At 39.8% G+C, this 19,157-nt stretch overlaps 1 protein-coding gene across 5 annotated transcripts in view; it reads left to right on the top strand.

The window, feature by feature from the left end:
* Window positions 1-19,157, top strand: part of LOC106606442 (Golgi-specific brefeldin A-resistance guanine nucleotide exchange factor 1) — a 119,594-nt gene that overhangs the window by 6,579 nt on the left and 93,858 nt on the right. For all 5 annotated transcript variants that reach the window (XM_014202687.2, XM_014202667.2, XM_014202673.2 and 2 more), the window contains 2 exons: window positions 7,135-7,238; window positions 7,679-7,745. In XM_014202687.2, the coding sequence (XP_014058162.2) occupies window positions 7,143-7,238; window positions 7,679-7,745 (163 nt within the window). In that variant the 5' untranslated portion in view covers window positions 7,135-7,142. The remainder of the gene's footprint in view (window positions 1-7,134; window positions 7,239-7,678; window positions 7,746-19,157) is intronic.

The raw sequence follows: 19,157 nt of genomic DNA, 5'->3' as shown, positions 1-19,157 counted from the left end.
TATTTTTATGTAACCTTTATTTAACTAGGCCAGTCAGTTAAGAGACCTGAAAATAGCTGTGCAGCGACGCTCTCCATCCAACCTGACAGAGCTTAAGATGATCTGCAGAGAAGAATGGGAGAAACTCCCCAAATACAGGTGTGCCAAGCTTGTAGTGTCATACCCAAGAAGACTCGGCTGTAATCGCTGCCATGAATACTTCAACAAAGTACTGAGTAGTGGGTCTGAATACTTATGTTAATGTGATATTTCAGTTTTCTATTTGTTACATTTGCTAAAAATTCTAAAAACCTCTTTGCTTTGTCATTATGGGTATTTTTTTAACATAACTATTTTATCAATTTTAGAATAAGGCTGTAACATAAAAAAATGTCAAGGGGTCTGAATACTTTCCAAATGCACTGTATAGACACACCCTATGTCTTCATAAAATCAACTATAGATGCATTGAGCTTGTCTGATGCGTTAAGCTCACTGTTTGATGAAATAAGACATAAATGACTCGAGGGAGCCAGAGATAATAGATTACCACAAGAAAAAAAACATGAAGCTTTTCTGACCATCCTCCTACCACTCCTACTGGCGTGCTCAGATTCTTCCATTACTCTCCTGAAGTGGCTCGTAATAGGCTACACGAGGAGTCGGCAAACTTTACTGATCTGCATGCCAGTTATGGTTTTCAAATGCACATTTTTGTGGAACAGTTTCACTTATTTTATATCGTCTTTGTATCGCAAAATCATTGTCATATGGTTAATCAAAATTCTATCTAAATCAAAAATGATAGAAACGGTAAAAAAAATTCTTACAAAGCCAACAAATGAAAATATTGCAGCCCGCAGGTAGAAAATAACCAGATTTTTAAACATAAATATCCTTAAAATCACATTGTTGTGGACAGGCCATGTAGCCAAACTTGAAACATTGTATCAACTATTATCTTGGGTCCAGCCTGAAGCTCCTTGCTACATTCTACAACATATTATGGGCCCTCAGTTTCCCTTGCCAGTGAGCTCGGGACAGACACAGCTTTAGTCTATTTGCGCAAGGGATAAGAAGTAATCAGGTAGGCCCATTTTATTCCACTGGATCAGAGCATTACATTTTTCCTTTTCACGCTAAGTGGTTATCGAAAGGGAAACAGTTGGAAAGATTGACAATAATTCCTCAACCTATTTGAACATTCTCAATGGATGTAAAAATAGACTTCGTGCTTCAGTTGCACTTCTCCACTCGGATGAAATGTCTTTGCCTTCCTCATTAGATCACGAAGACAGCCTCTGACTGATGTGTGGGCTACTTTTCTCTTTTACTTTCCTCGGGTGTAGTTTTTCCAAAGTTTTTTCAAAAAAGACCTCTCTCATTGTAAGCTAATTTACTTACACCAAATAGCTTTGCTCTTCTGTTATCTGATGAAAACTATTTTCTGTCGAATGTGTTGCACTGATGCAGGACTCTCCAACCCTGTTCCTGGAGAGCTACTGTCCTGTAAATGTTCACTTCAACCTGAATCTATCACACCTGATTCTAATAATTAGCTGTTGATAAGCTGAATCAGGTTAGTTACAACTGGAGTTGGAGCAAAAACCTACAGTACAGGACGGTATCTCCAGGAACAGGGTTGGAGAGCCCTGCGCTAATGTATTTTGGGTGAAGAAAAATGATAGTCGCACACCCCTTATCACTCTGAAGCAAAAAACACTGACTTTCAATATAAAACGCAGGTGAAATAGTTTAAAACTAGCCTTTGGCGGTATACTGTATGTACTGTATACCGGGGTATTTGGAAATTGCCACTTGACGGGTTTTCCATACCGTTGAAATGATTTATTTGAAGTTGTTCAATACATTTTAATATTTGTAGCTACCTTTTTAAGTAAATACCTGCAGTCAACTTGTGCAATACGTTAGGAGATGAAGCAGATTGCGTTCTTCATTTCACCTGTCACATTATTTTACATTATGAAGCTTACCGTAGTTTCCCAGAACAGTTGAGCCAATCACGTGTTTGTTTGTAAAAAGCACAAAGGGAGAAAGCGGGAGCAGGTGAGTCCTGCTGTATATTGATGGGGTCGCGTTTTTATATTGAAAGGCAAGTGGTTTTTTGTTTCAATGGAGTGAACAGGGGAGTGTAACTATAGTTTTCCATAACAGAAAATTGCTTTATTTTTATCAGATGACAACAGAAGTGCAATGCTATTTGGCTGGCAGCCACACAAGTAAATGCGCTTACAATGAAAAAACTAAAGTATTTTTTGCAAAAACGGTGCATGGCCATCATATTTCTGTTTATCATAGAAAGAATTAACGCATTAACGCCACCCCTATGTTTAACTTACTAGTTAATCTAAGTAAGTGGCTGAATAAATAAGGTGGCAGGGGCATCATATTGTGTCAGCTTTCTGCTGTGTTTGTGAAGTCAAAGCCTTTTGGATAAGTTATTTGTACTGCTGCCACTATCTTGATTTCCTTGCGTTTTTTTCTCCTCTCAGTTCTTGGCCCATCTTCATCCTACTCTGAGCAGAGCAGGCACGTTCGTTGCACTAGCGACTCCAGACTCCACACAGACACAGCATGTAGCCTACACATGCTGCTGCAGAGCCAGTACTGTTCTTCCTTCATACAAGCATGTGTCAAGACTTTGTTCATTTGTAGAATGTCTCTTGTTCACATTAGCTTACAAATGTCCAAACTCACCAAAAATGACATTCGGTAGATCCTACCTCTGTATGTATGGCTTTATGATCTAAATAGACTGTAGTTGCAATAGGTTTATTTTCGTTTGTGCTCATTAGCATATTTAGCTAGCACCCTCCATTGAAATTCGCCATTACTTGTGCTAATTTTGTTAACATTCAGGTAATAGACGCCCAATGTTGTTTTTTTTATGGCGGTAATACCTTATTTCCCAGTATGAGAGAAGGACCATATGAAAGTCTGGTTACCGCCCATCCCCTATTTAAAAACACTTTTTTTTTGTTGATAGTCTGGGTTTTGAAAATGCATATTTCTGAAAGCTAATGAGACCTCAGGTTGGACTATTCGAGGAGAGTTGGTTTGAATCATTAGGTTGCTAGTAGGAAAAATGTAATTGCTTTCATAGAGGACTGGTTTGAATTGTGAGGATGACCACAATTTATTTTCATAATGTGACAAATCTATTAGTTTTCTACCCAATGTTGCAATGGAAGTGTTGTGATCTATTTAATAAACAAGACACCAGCAAAATGGATACGTGCCGGTATAGCAGGAACAGCTGCATCTAATGGTTAAATCCTGGTACTTTCACACTACTTTATGGTAAATATTGCAAGTGACTTCAATGACTAATTTCTCTGAACAGTGAGGGGAAAAAATGACCAGATTCACTAGGAATACATTACGTAGTATGGAGAAGCAGTATTCCAAGCCACAGCTTCATACTACTTGTCAAACATGTAGAACTCATACTGTATACTGGTTGTTGGGTGAGATTGGCGTGGGGACTCCTCATGTTTTACTCATTGGTAGTTTGGTCCAAATCGGTTGATGGGTACTATATTTATTGAATATCTGAATCCTATAAATTAAAATGGCTAGTTTTGGTTCAAGCAATTAGCTTAATTTCTCAGAGTTCAAATTATATTTCAACAATGTTTCAAGAATGCTAATCGTATCTGTTACGAACTACAGAAATGATTTCAGAACCATCTGAAATGGTGGGTTTTGAAATCCTCTTTTGCTTTGTGAGGTAGAACGACCCACTTAAGTGTGACTTTGTCCTTGTGTTTCTTGGCTAGTTACATCATTTTGTTAACATGCTATGTGTTTTTTCAGTATTAGTTTGAGTTTGTCACAACTTTCTGCTGCTAGCAAGACGCAGAGATTCTCATCTTTGACAGAGCAGCCATAGTGGGGTGGAAACAACCGGATGCATCCAGTTTTCAGTGGAATTCCAAGTCTAACTCGGGCATCATCCTATAACGTCACAATTTGACCTAGTTTTTTCTCAGAGTTCCTAGTTGTCTTGAAAGCACCATTAGGCTATTTGGCTATGCCTGCGCAGTTGTTTTCTAGGGCTGGGACGATACCAGTATTGCGATACTCATTAGTATCGTGGCAAGGAAACATAACACGATGCGTATTTAACTTCTTTAGGAAAACAGCCCTAATGTTGGAAACAAACACGATTATGTTGTCATCCAGAGTCTCACATGTATTTATATTCTAAGCAATAGCACACAATATTTTACAAACAGCAGGTTTTTAAAGGACCAAAGAGTTAGGTCCGCTTCGTGTTTTCATTTTTTCCATGGAAAAATATTACGGTACTGGTATTGTCACAGCCCTATTGTTTTCCATAAACAATTTATAAGTTGATTATTTAAATAATTTTGTGAGTTAGCCAAATACAGTGCCTTCAGAAAGTATTCATTCCCCTTGACTTTTTCCACATTTTGTTTCAAAGTTGTCAACGATCTACACAATTCTCCAAAGTGCAAGAAAAATTATGAAAATAAAACACTAATCATGTTTTGATAAGTATTCAACCCCTACAACAGTACAAAGGGCAAGAAGGTTGAGCAGCCACAACTGTCTGTAATAGTGCCCATGAATGAGTCTTTGAATGAAGAGATGGAGATAACTGTCCAGTTTGCGTGTTTGTTGCTGCTTGTTCCAGTCGCTAGCTGCAGCGAACTGAAAAGAGGAGTGAGCCAGGGATGTGTGTGGTTTGGGGACCATTAACAGAATGTGACTGGCAGAATGGGTGTTGTATGTGGAGGATGAGGGCTGCAACAGATATCTCAGATAGGGGGGAGTGAGGCTAAGAGGGTTTTATAAATAAGCATCAACCAGTGGATCTTGCGACGGGTATACCGAGATGACCAGTTTACAGAGCAGTATAGAGTGCAGTAATGTGTCCAATAAGAAGCATTGGTGGCAAATCTGATGGCCGAATGGTAAGGACATCTAGCCGCTCGAGAGCACCCTTACTTGCTGATCTATAAATTACGTCTCTGTAATCTAGCATGGGTAGGATGGTCATCTGAATCAGGGTTAGTTTGGCAGCTATGGTGAAAGAGGAGCGATTACGATAGAGGAAACCAAGTCTAAGTTTAACCTTAGCCTGCAGCTTGTGCTGAGAGATGGATAGTGTACCGTCTAGCCATACTCCCAAGTACTTGTATGAGGTGACTACCTCAAGCTCTAACCCCTCAGAGGTAGTAAGTTTCTTAAGAGCTTTGCACACCTCGATTCAACAATATTTGCACATACATTTTTTACAAATTCTTCAACCCCTGTGAAGTTGGTTGTTGATCATTGCTTGTCTGCCATTTTCAACTCTTGACATAGATTTTCAAGCAGATTTAAGTCAACTATAACTAGTCCATCAGGAACATTCAATGTGGTATTGGTAATCAACTCCAGTGTATATTTGGCCTTGTGTTTTAAGTGAATTTGTCTCCCAGTGTCTGTTGGAAAGCAGACTAAACCAGATTTTCCTCAAGGTTTTTGCCTGTGCTTAGCTTTATTCAGTTTATTTTTATCCTTAAAAAAAACTGCCTAGTCCTTGCCGATGACGAGCATACCCATAACATGACGCAGCCACCACCAAGCTTGAAAATATAAAGTGGTACTCAGTGATTATGGATTTTCCCCAAACAAAGTTAATTTCTTTGCCACAAATTTTGCAGTTATACTTTAGTGCCTTATTTGAAGCAGGATGCATGTTTTGGAATATTTGTATTCTGTACAGGCTTCCTTTTCACTCTGTCATTTAGGTTAGTATTGTGGAGTAACTACAATGTTGTTGATCAATCCTCAGTTTTCTCACAGCAATTAAACTCTAACTGTTTTTTAAAGTCACCAATTTCCTCATGGTGAAATCCTGGAGCGGTTTCCTTCCTCTCTGTCAACTGAGTTGAATGGCGCTTGTATCTTTCTAGTGACTAGGTGTATTGATACACCATCCAAAGTGTAATTAGTAACTTCACTATGCTCAGGTATATTCAATGTCTGCTTTTTCATTTTTACCCAGGTGCCCTTTGTGAAGCATTGTAAAACCTCGCTGGTCTTTGTGGTTGAGTCTGTGTTTGAAATTCACTGCTTGACTGAGGGACCTTAAAGGTAGTTGTGTGGGTTACAAATTTGAGGTAGTCATTCAATAATCATGTTAAATGCCATTATTGCACACACTGAGTCCATGCAACTTATTAGGCTTGCGATAACAAATTACATAATACATTTCAGCTTTTCATTTTTAAACATCTCTAAAAACGTAATGCCATTTTGTGTAGGTCAGTGACACAATCTCAATTTCCATTTTAAAGTCAGGCAGTAACAACAAAATGTGGAAAAAGTCAGTGTGAATACTTTCTGAAGGCACTGTAGTTCTACAGGTGATGGCCTAAGCCACATATCAATAGCAACTGTACGCTGTACGGTATATTTTACATTTAAATTAAATACATTCTTACAACTTCAGGCCCGTATTTGGATTCAAGCAATGGCTCTATGTGTGAAGTCTGAGACCTTGGAGGACCACAGCAAATCTTATGTTCTTCTACTTAGCCACACAATTTGCTATATCCTCACTAAATGTGTTGTGACAGAGAGTTAACACTTTTGAAACAAGTGATAATACATTTCTGTTTGCATTTAAGTCACCTGAGTCTAAGCCTATCAATGCTTGCATTTCAGCACTCCAACCACCCTGTACCATTCATCTCTTATTATTTTGAATCTGCTTATCATGAATTTGAACAGAATTCTGCCTCAGTATTACCTCCTCTCAGTCTCAATAGTCAAATAACATTTCCCTGCAGACACACAATATTATCTTTCTACAGTACCTTTCTCTGGCCTGCTTAACGGTTAATCCAACCATTTTGAGGTACATGGGGAAACTGCTATTCAAATATTACCAATGTCAATCTAATAATGTTCGGCTTGCCCGATTTGTCTGAGGCGGTGTCCAGAGAACCTCTGCTTTGTGATGATTTTAGCTGTAGGATCAAATATTTCAGTTAAGACAGTTCCATTGACTGGCTGGTCTTTGACTACCAAGCTATTTTACATGAATTCATTTACTTGCTTTAGTAAGAAGTAAGCCTTCTGAAAATATATATACATTTTTTTTGTTTGTCTTTTCAGGTATCAGGATGGTGGACAAGAATATATACATTGTCCAAGGGGAGATCTGTACTGTTGTAGGTGCCATCAAGAGGAATTCAAGGTGGAATACCCATACTCTTTTGGTAAGTTGTTTTATCTTGGTAAAGACAATTTTTGTAACACAATAGTATTTCTCAATCAAGGCTTAGTTTGAAATGACAACAGTTTAGTTGAGCTTTTTTAATTGTAGAACTACCTGCTCAAGGAATGAGTGTTTCAGACTTGGTACAAGAGGAAGGAAGATTAAAAAGAAGAGATATGCAGAAATAGTTTTCATAGCGCTGCCATGAATGTTTCTTTGTGTAGTGTTAAGGCCTAATCGTCATAAATACTTTAATACCTTAAGTCTACATTGGCAGCTACTCTGAGTAGAAAAAAAAGCATTTGCGTTAAAATTGTAGGCAGTGTGTTAATTTGGTCAAATCTACAGCATTTGAATGGAGTAGTTTCACTTTGAGCTTCAATGTCCTCTCATGCTTGAGTTTTTGTTGATGCCAGTACTGTTTGTTTTATTGTTGTACAGGATGAGGAACAAGATCCATTGCTTAACAGTTTCAGCCACCTGAAAGAGATTCTCAACAATATGAAAGGTAATAACCTAATAATGGCAAGCACAATACATGGTGCATTGTATATTTGGCCTTTTTTTCTATAGAACTACAGAATATTAGTGGATATCTAAGGTAAGTCCTTATCTCTAACTTGTCATCCCACACGCAAATAGATACCTGCAGCAGTCTCCTTTACTAATACCTGACTAGCCCTCTTTGCAAATCTTGTCTCCATAGGTGATCGTAGGTCACCATTTCCTCCCCAACAGCATTTCATACTTACATTATTATGCAGATACAGAGAGGATATGATAACACATGAAAGTATTTTTAGTTTATAGCAATTGTTCATTATACTAGAACGACTATCATTGTCATTGTCCATGGAAGAAGACCAGCTTAAAATGAAAGCCATATTTTCAATTTTCCCTCCGCCAATACATTACATGAATAAACCTCAGTCAGTCGGGACCTTGAGGCTAAACGCATTCAGATTATCACAAAGTGCCTTCTCCTGCCTGATAAGTAAGAACATATTTAATCAGGTGTGCAGCAGATTTCCACAGAGAAATGGGCTGGCCTTTCAAGTTTGTCAATATTATCTCTCCCAATGTCTTACTGCGGGGGACTACTCAGCTTAATAATTTTTAGAAGTCCCATTGAAACGATATCACTGTTTGTTCGTCTTTTATCCAAGTGCCTCATTATGAACATGACGGCGAAGGTAAATGTTACGCTAAGTTGTGCAAGTGTTCTTCTCTGCTCAATGAGGGGAAGATGCTCAACACTTCAAGACACTGGTACCTCTGAGTTCTTCTCACAACACGCAATTCAGTAAAAAATAGAATATCCTCTGTGTTGGATTTCCTTGAATTTAAGAAGAGCATTCATCCCTTCACATTAGTTATGTTTCCTTGATGGGTTTTGGTTGTGACCATACTTTGCTCTTAATATGTTCTATTACTATCAAATATATTTCCTCCACAGGGCAATTTTCTCCTTGTACTCAGACATAAGAATGTTTTATACTTTTACTCTTAGTCCTCTTTATTCCGGATTGGATATAATGCCGCAACAATCTTCAACTGGAGTCTTAGGCTGCAGTTTGTGCCCTGTCCCATGAGACTCCTCTCTTCCAGCTCAGCCACCACTGTCCATTGTCACGTTCTTTGGCCTGCCTCGCTTGTGCTTTGCCGTAGGTGTTCTTCTGAGGGCAACTTTCTTTAGACATCCTCAGCACGTGTTCGCTCCATCCGATCCTGCTCATCTTGATATATACTATGCTGGTGGAATAAACCTTGTCCAGAGGTATAGGCCTATGGAGTTTTGCAAACTATCCTTCATGTTGGCAACATTTCATGATGCCATTTTGCTTTGGTGCCAACATGATGCATATGAAAATGTTTCATCTCATACACTTTGCTGAGTAAAGGAGGTTGTTTCACATTACTAGGTTGGTCAGTCTAGTCCACTGCCTATTCCACTACAGTGACATCTGAGGTTTCTTGGTAGAATTACAGTACATGACCTTCATCATTTTTTTGGTCAGTCTTTACATTTCACTTCTCTCTCGTCTACTAACCTGTTAGGGCTAGGGGGCAGTATTTTCACGGCCGGATAAAAAACGTACCCGATTTAATCTGGTTATTACTACTGCCCAGAAACTAGAATATGCATATCATTATTGGCTTTGGATAGAAAACACCCTAAAGTTTCTAAAACTATTTGAATGGTGTCTGTGAGTATAACAGAACTCATATGGCAGGCAAAAACCTGAGAAGATTCTGTACAGGAAGTGCCCTCTCTGACCATTCCTTGGGCTTCTTGACTCTCTTTATTGAAAATTTAGGATCTTTGCTGTAACGTGACACTTCCTACGGCTCCCATAGGCTCTCAGAACCCGGGAAAAAGCTGAATGACGTCTTTGCAGCCCCTGGCTGAAAAACATTAGCGCCTTTGGTAAGTGGTCTATCAGAGGACAATGAGACTGAGGCGTGTGCACGAGGCGACCCCATGTTTTTATTTTCTCTCTCTTTGTACTAAAACACGGTTTCCCGGTCGGAATATTATCACTTTTTTTACGAGAAAAATGGCATAAAAATTGATTTTAAACAGCGGTTGACATGCTTCGAAGTACGGTAATGGAATATTTAGAATTTTTTTGTCACGAAACGCGTCGGGCGCGTCACCCTTCTTTACCCTTTCGGATAGTGTCTTGAACGCACGAACAAAACAGAGGATATTTGAACATAACTATGGATTATTTTGAACCAAACCAACATTTGTTATTGAAGTAGAAGTCCTGGGAGTGCATTCTGACGAAGAACAGCAAAGGTAATAACATTTTCTTATAGTAAATCTGACTTTGGTGAGGGCTAAACTTGGTGGGTGTCTAAATAGCTAGCCCTGTGATGCCGGGCTATCTACTCAGAATATTGCAAAATGTGCTTTCACCGAAAAGCTATTTTAAAATCGGACATAGCGAGTGCATAAAGGAGTTCTGTATCTATAATTCTTAAAATAATTTATGTTTTTGTGAACATTTATCGTGAGTAATTTAGTAAATTCACCGGAAGTTTGCTAGTTCTGAACGTCACATGCTAATGTAAAAAGCTGGTTTTTGATATAAATATGAACTTGATTGAACAAAACATGCATGTATTGTATAACATAATGTCCTAGGATTGTCATCTGATGAAGATCATCAAAGGTTAGTGCTGCATTTAGCTGTGGTTTGGGTTTATGTGACATTATATGCTAGCTTGAAAAATGGGTGTTTGATTATTTCTGACTCGGTACTCTGCTGACATAATCTAATGTTTTGCTTTCGTTGTAAAGCCTTTTTGAAATCGGACAGTGTGGTTAGATTAACGAGAGTCTTGTCTTTAAAATGGTGTAAAATAGACATATGTTTGAGAAATTGAAGTAATAGCATTTCTAAGGTATTTGAATATGCTGAGTTTAGTTAGAAAAGTCACATCTTTGGTTTATAGTTTGGTAATACTTGACATAGAAAATACTTGGAACCTGGTTATTCTGGCTGTCCTGAGTTCACTTGTCTAGAAGTGATTTAGTTTTCCCCTACTCTAATTTACTTTTTAAGGCATGGGATGGCAAGTTGCGTTTAAAGTTATTCAAACATGTAAGTCAGCCAATTATCTCTAGTAAACGTTTATGGTATCTCTAATGCCATATAGGGTTCGCATGCAACAACCCCACTAGAACCCCTGACCTCCATCCCCCCCGTCCCCCCCCGTCCCTCTATCACCGTCTGTAGTGATTGATCATTTGGAGTGGCTCTGTTGTGTGTATTAATGGAGGGGTGCTAGCTGATGGTCGCCGGGTGAGCTAACTCTCCGGTCAAGCCTTTGCTGTCATGCTTTTGCAATGGGATTCCTGGCAGCCCCATCCCCAGCCACAGTAGCAGCTAGTGGAGAGATGGAACACATGGACCCTGCAGCCATGGTCTCAGCCCCCTCCAGGCGTAGAGCTTCCTCCAGGGAATGCCACTGCCTCGAGATGGACAGGCACGGCTGCGCCAGGGGCCTGGGAGGAATCTGCCACGCTTTTTCATCCCCCAACCCCTCCCAGAACACCAAAGGCCTTGTTAGTAGTCCACAGCTAGCATTGGGGAACAAGTGTTATATTATGTTCGTCTACTTTGATTCTAAAGAGGTAACTGATGTATTCTCTTGGTTGCCAGTTAGTTTACAGAAGTAGTTTAACTCAAGTTGCCATTCTGGAATGTTATAAGATGCTTGAATTTTATTCTAATGGACTAAATATTTTTTGTTATCCCATGTCGACTTCCATTTGAGTTTGAGCAGACTGACTTGATTATACAATTCTTTTTTTTTTGGTACTCATGAGGTTTGATATGAAATTTGCAATGGGCAAACATTAGGGGGTTAAGAGCTGGTATTGCCTCCTAACCCCCAATCTTGTGCATATTTGGCTCTCTGACATGGTATGTTCATGTCCTGGTGTGCGATGAAAGCCTAAAAAAAGCAGATCACATAACCAGGCCAAAGCCCAACTCTGTATTTGACAGACTGATCAATGTGTTTTTGTTTTGCGGCAACACAAACACAAGCTAAGTCCCCTGCCACCACACCCGCCCAACCAATATTTCTGTACGAATTCTTCCGGGTGGGCTGTAGTGACCCAGCTGTCTGCTTAATGAAAGCCCAGTAATTCCATTCACACAGTGTATCTTAGCTCCTCTAACAACAAAAGCAACCAGTGAACAAAATGTGGATTAGTACTGAAAGGTTTCTCAACCACTTTCTCCCCGTTGTTAAAGGTTCTGTTCTCCTAGCGTGATTGACAGGGCCATGTGCCATGGCACAATGCAGCTGGAAGTATATCATCTGCAATTTTAAGTTGGGTAAATATAGCAGGGAGTCTTGTCAAGCAGAGCTATAAATTGTTCTGGGAAAGGAAGTGTTGTCTCTCTTTCTGAAAAAATTTTCCCCTACAACTTCTGGAAGGAGGGTTTCTCTTTATTTCAAACAGAGGACACAGTTATGGAGCCATGCAAATCCCCTCTGCCACCCCACCTTACCACGTCACACTCTCCTCTCTCCCCAGAGGAAGTAGGCCCTGTATCTCCTTGGGAAGGGATGTTTTTGAGTGCTAAAAATGCTTAATCTTCCATCACTAAACTCATTAGATCCATATAATAGAGTGCTTTCCACAGATTTGCAATCTACATCTGCGCCTTTTAGATTTGAAGTGCTTGTTTGCAAACAATGAAAGGGTAGACTTTCCCCCCTTTGTTTAATATATATCATACAAACACCAATAAATCACAGCATGACTTTTTGAATGTACAGCATGACTTGGAGAGGAATTATTTTTACCTGAGGATCTCAAAGGGTCTATATTTAGCCAACGTCTTTCCAAACTGCCCCTGCTTACTATTCAAAATGTTGTATTCATTATATACAGTACCAGTCAAAAGTTTGGACACCTACTCATTCCAGTGTTTTTGTTTATATACATTTTTTTTGTACATTGTAGAATAATAGTGAAGACATCAAAACGATGAAATAACACGCATGGAATTATGTAGTAACCAAAAATGTGATAAACAAATCAAAATATATTTGAGATTCTTCAAAGTAGCCACCCTTTGCCTTGATGACATCTTTGCACTCTCTTGGCATTCTCTCAACCAGCTTCATGAGATGGTTACCTGGAATGCATTTCAATTAACAGGTGTGCCTTGTTGAAAGTTAATTTGTATTATTTCTTTCCTTAATGCGTTTGAGCCAATCAGTTGTGTTGTGACAAGGTAGGGTTGGTATACAGTAGATAGCCCTATTTTGTAAAAGACCAAGTCCAAATTATGTCAAGAACAGCTCAAATATGCAAAGAGACATGACATTCCATTACTTTAAGACATGAAGGTCAGTCAATCCGGAAAATGTCAAGAACTTTGAAAGTTTCTTCAAGTGCAGTCGCAAAAAAACATTAGGCGCCATGATGAAACTGGCTCTCATGAGGACCACCACAGGAAAGGAAGACCCAGAGTTACCTCTGCTGCAGAGACAAGTTCATTTGAGTTAACTGCACCTCAAATTGCAGCCCAAATGAATGCTTCAGAGTTCAAGTAACAGACATCTCAACATCAACTGTTCAGAGGAAACTGCGTGAATCAGGCCTTCATGGTTGAATTGCTGCAAAGAAACCACTACTAAAGGACACCAATAATAAGAAGAAGACTTGCTTGGGCCAAGAAACACGAGCAATGGACATTAGACCCGTGGAAATCTGTCCTTTGGTCTGACGAGTCCAAATTTGAGATTTTTGGTTCCAACCGCCGTGTCTTTGTGAGACGCGGAGTAGGTGAACAGATGATCTCTGCATGTGTGGTTCACACCGTGAAGCATGGAGGAGATGGTGTGGGGGTGCTTTGCTGGTGATACTCTGTGATTTATTTAGAATTCAAGGCACAATTAACCAGCATGGCTACCACAGCATTCTGCAGCGGTATGCCATCCAATCAGGTTTGCACTTAGTCCCACTATCGTTTGTTTTCAGGCAGGAAAATGACCCAAAACATACCTCCAGGCTGTGTACGGGCTATTTGACCAAGAAGGAGATGGAGTGCTGCATCAGATGACCTGGTCTCCACAATCACCCGACCACAACCCAATTGAGATGGTTTGGGATGAGTTGATCCGCAGAGTTCCTCTGTCCAGTGTGTGTGTTCTTTTGCCCGTCTTAATCTTTTCTTTTTATTGGCCAGTCTGAGATATGGCTTTTTCTTTGCAACTCTAGAAGGCCAGCATCCCGGAGTCGCCTCTTCACTGTTGACGTTGAGACTGGTGTTTTGCGGGTACTATTTAATGAAGCTTCCAGTTGAGGACTTGTGAGACGTCTGTTTCTCAAACTAGACACTCTAATGTACTTGACCTCTTGCTCAGTTGTGCACCGGGGCCTCGCACTCTTTCTATTCTGGTTAGATCCAGTTTTCTCTGTTCTGTGACAGGAGTAGTACACAGCGTTGCACGAGATCTTCCGTTTCGTCACAATTTCTCGCATGGAATAGCCTTCATTTCTCAGAACAAGAATAGACTGACGAGTTTCAGAAGAAAGGTCTTTGTTTCTGGCCATTTTGAGCCTGTAATCAAACCCACAAATGCTGATGCTCCAGATACTCAACTAGTCTAAAGGAGGCCAGTTTTATTGCTTCTTTAATGAGTACAACAGTTTTCAGGTATGCTAACATAATTGCAAAAAGGTTTTGTAATGCTCAATTACCCTTTTTAAAATGATAAACTTGGATAAGCTAACACAACGTGCCATTGGAAGACAGGAGTGATGGTTGCTGATAATGGGCCTCTGTACGCCTATGTAGATATTCCTTTAAAAAATCACCTGTTTCCAGCTAAAATAGTCATTTACAACATTAACAATGTCTACGCTGTATTTCTGATCAATTTGTTATTTTAATGGACAACAAATGTGCTTTTCTTTCAAAAACAAGGACTTTTCTAAGTGACCTCAAACTTTTGAACGGTAGTGTATAAAAATACAAAAATATTGCAGTGTGTCTACCAAAGCTCATTAGTACTACTGTAACAAAATACAATTTTGTTGGTATTGACTGTTTTTGGGTATGACATTTTCTAAGTCTCTTCAGCTGTCATTGTAGATCATATTTACATGTTAAATTTGAATGTTCTATATTCACTCCAAAGCCTGGTTCGAAACCTTCTGCCTTATTGCCTCATGGTTTTGTAGTTATGGTTTGCCAGTGCTGTCCACTAGTCATTGAACATCTGGGTCAGTAAGTAGACCAGTGGTGACAGGGATAACCATGTGGATATGTGTTGGGTAATCCCCGCACTACACTGGAATTACAAACAAGCAACTAATAGTGACAAATTGGCCCTGTGACAAATTTGGTAATGCCTATTACGTTGAGCTGTCCATATCTGCTCATTGAAGCCATAGGCAGTGGACGTTTTACAACATCCAAAGCATCCAAAGCATTGTTTTGATGTGTAAATTCAATCAGAGCTCTCCCCTGACATTGGAAGGGAAGTGATGTATTCTATAAATGGTCTATGTTTAACATCAAACAGAGAAATCTCTCTCAATCCCCTGTTGAATAATTCTGTGGATTTATGTTATCGGTTATACATTGGTCGACTATACCTCTGAGAAGTAGGAAAGAAAAGACCAGGGTGAACACAATTCATTCAGATATGTCTTTTTTTTTGGTCTATCTTTTCTACCTTTTGTTATTCACAAGTCAGTCTCAGACTCAGCTTTTTAAATCTTTAAATCTTTTTTTTCTTCCTTCCCCTTTCCTTTACGGTGAAGGTCAGATTTTTGACAGGTCTGCAGAGAAAGCAGTCAGTCTAAATCCCCTCATTTTTATTCCTACAAATACAGGTTCTGAGATTCCAACACCCACAAGATCTAAAGCCAGAGCGGCCTTTGACTGACAGCTCTTTCTCTTTTTTCCAAACACTAACGAAATTCACAAGCACACCTCTAATTGACTGGAATCACCAGAAAGGCACCAGTGGTTGATATTAGGGGGCATGGCAGTGGAAGCGTAGAGTGAATGCCGTAGCCATGATTTGATCACTTGCAGACTGACCTTTTCAATAATTACCTCCTTGTCCCCTGAGCAAAGGACAATGCAGAGATAATTTTGGCAGGAGTGGCAAAATTAGGCAAGGGAGCACGTTTGAATCATGTTATTTTTGTCTAAAACACTTCATGTTCATGATGATTTCATCCCTTTATTGTTAATTGGGAAGTGGATGCTGAAGAAATTACATTTTTGCGACTGAAAAATTATTTTATAGTGTCTTTAAAGTGTCTTAACAAGCTAAAATTCAGGGTCTGCTTGTTATTAAAAAAAATGTAATAAATATTTTGTTCCTAGTTTCTTTATGAAAGGATTAACGTTATTTATGTGTTACTTTATCTATGAAATGCCTACCACCCCATACGTGTACATCATTGTACAGTCTCGTCCATCAATACGTAGAAACACACACGCTCTCACAGTTCAAGGTCAAGTGTGTGTGCCGTCTTGGCCACACAGCTGTGTTCAGGCAGCTGTGGCCGGGCCTCTAAGGGCCGTAGTCTGCGCACGTGGGAACCGACTGTGCCCTTTAGGCCCCCTGCACTCCTCTGCCACCTGATATTCGCACATATATCATACCCAATTGAACCGCCAGAATGCAGTCGGCAAATGCCAAGTAAGAGCCATAATTCATATCGCTCAGTCACGTATACAAATATGTTTACTCATGAAGACATTTTACCCTGTGGAATAGCCACTGTGAGAACTTCATTACATGTCCCTGGTGTTTCCCCAGTACGCCTTGGGTTTACCACTGAGATTATGATAAGGGAGGGTTATATTCTCAGTCCCAGTTTTAGTCATTTTTATTGCTCATTTCAAAAAGCCAGTAATTACTAATGATGGTGTTGTCAGAGCCATTAATACCCTGGTCATTTTCCTGATGCTTGATATAATGCCTATTTATAACACCAAATCCACTACTCTTCTTGAGTATAGGTATTTTGAAGACAACCACCATGCCATAATAATACAATGCGATAAGATTGTGTGCTATTGAAATCCATTCTGTGAAGTTGCCTATATATTTGCTTATCCCCATCCCTTTAAAGCATGTGGATTCTCATTCACCACTGTGCTATAACAGGGACTTATAGGTAGGGGGGACTTTTTACTCTTTGACTGTGAATGTTACAGGGAAACATTGTGTGGGCCCAGACCTGAAGTACAGCAAGTGTTTGAACCTGTGAGGAATTTATAACTGCTGTCCCTTAACCTCTCTAGGGTAGGTGGCACCAAATCGTCCCACCTACGTAACAGCCAGTGTAATCCCGTGGCGCGTTATTCAAAAACCTAAAAAATGCAAAAACTTCAATTTTTCAAACATATGACTATTTTACACCATTTTAAAGACAAGACTCTCGTTAATCTAACCACACTGTCCGATTTCAAAAAGGCTTTACAACGAAAGCAAAACATTAGATTATGTCAGCAGAGTACCTAGCCAGAAATAATCAGACACCCATTTTTCAAGCTAGCATATAATGTCACATAAACCCAAACCACAGCTAAATGCAGCACTAACCTTTGATGATCTTCATCAGATGACAACCCTAGGACATTGTTATACAATACATGCATGTTTTGTTCAATCAAGTTCATATTTATATCAAAAAACAGCTTTTTACATTAGCATGTGACTAGCATTCCCACCGAACACTGCCGGTGAATTTACTAAATTACTCACGATAAACGTTCACAAAAAGCATAACAATGATTTTAAGAATTATAGATACAGAACTCCTCTATGCACTCGATATGTCCGATTTTAAAATAGCTTTTTGGTGAAAGCACATTTTGCAATATTCTGAGTAGATAGCCCGGCATCACAGGGCTAGCTATTTAGACACACAGCAAGTTTAGCACTCACCAAAGTCAGATTTACTATAAGAAAAATGTTATTACCTTTGCTGTCTTCGTCAGAATGCACTCCCAGGACTTCTACTTCAATAACAAATGTTGGTTTGGTTCAAAATAATCCATAGTTATATCCAAACAGCGGCGTTTTGTTTGTGCGTTCAAGACACTATCCGAAAGGGTAAATAAGGGTGACGAGCATGGCGCAATTCGTGACGAAAAATTTCTAAATATTCCATTACCGTACTTGTCAACCGCTGTTTAAAATCAATTTTTATGCCATTTTTCTCATAAAAAAGCGATAATATTCCGACCGGGAATCTGCGTTTAGGTAAACAGACGAAAGAAAATAAAGCATTCGGTCGACTCGGGCACGCGCCTAAGCCCACTTGCCAAAAGCGATAATGTGTTTCAGCCAGAGGCTGCCTCGATATCGTTCAGCTTTTTCCCGGGCTCTGAGAGCCTATGGGAGCCGTAGGAAGTGTCACGTTAGAGCAAAGATCCTCAGTCTTCAATAAAAAAGAGCCAAGATGAAACACAACTTGTCAGACAGGCCACTTCCTGCATGGAATCTTCTCAGGTTTTGGCCTGCCATTTGAGTTCTGTTATACTCACAGACACCATTCAAACAGTTTTAGAAACTTTAGGGTGTTTTCTATCCAAAGCCAATAATTATATGCATATTCTAGTTACTGGGCAGGAGTAGTAACCAGATTAAATCGGGTACGTTTTTTATCCGGCCGTGTCAATACTGCCCCCTAGCCCTAACAGGTTAAGGAACAAGAGTTATTTTCCATTGCGCCAAAAACTCGAGACCTGGGGGTTTCCGTTAGAGAGATGGTGTGTTGTCCGCTACTTCTCCCAACCTTTCATTTGTTCCTGTCCATGGGAAAGGTGGAACGCTTAGCACCGTCGTAGGATTAATGCTCCAGTCCGAATGGTGAAAAGGTTGAAACTTTTTTTCTAGGAACAGTACTCAAGCTTTCATCATTGGGCGCTTGGGGAAGTTTAACGGTTCACTGTCAAGCCAAAGGAATGGCAAAATGTTGGACAACTTTCACAATATGAAACTTCAGTACAGTACAAAAAGTCATATGGGACATTTTATGTTTGGACACTGGATGCAAGCTAACTTTATGACCAGCAGAGCAGTGGGTTTTGTGGATGTGGGCCATTGTTGGTGCAGTAGGTCTTTGGTTCGTTGTTGTAAAAGCACCCATCAAATGCGCATGATTATCGGGGTCCTCTACCAAGACAGGCTGTCACCTAGTGCTGGTTAGTAGCTGTAAATCTGTCCAGTTAACAGTGCTTTAACCGGGGACTGACAGGCAGGGCTTAGGCCCGGTGTGAAGAGGCGATGCAACTGTTGTCCTGTTTCAGAGCCTCTCAACAATGTGCTGAGTGGATGGAGAGTCCTGGCAGAGGGCCGTTAATCATATTGGCCTGGGACTGTGGGGGAAGGTGGCGTGGAGGATCCGGAT

Source organism: Salmo salar, chromosome ssa01 (genome assembly GCF_905237065.1).
Source record: "Salmo salar chromosome ssa01, Ssal_v3.1, whole genome shotgun sequence".
Taxonomy (NCBI): domain Eukaryota; kingdom Metazoa; phylum Chordata; class Actinopteri; order Salmoniformes; family Salmonidae; genus Salmo; species Salmo salar.
This window is presented reverse-complemented; position numbering and strand designations above follow the sequence as displayed.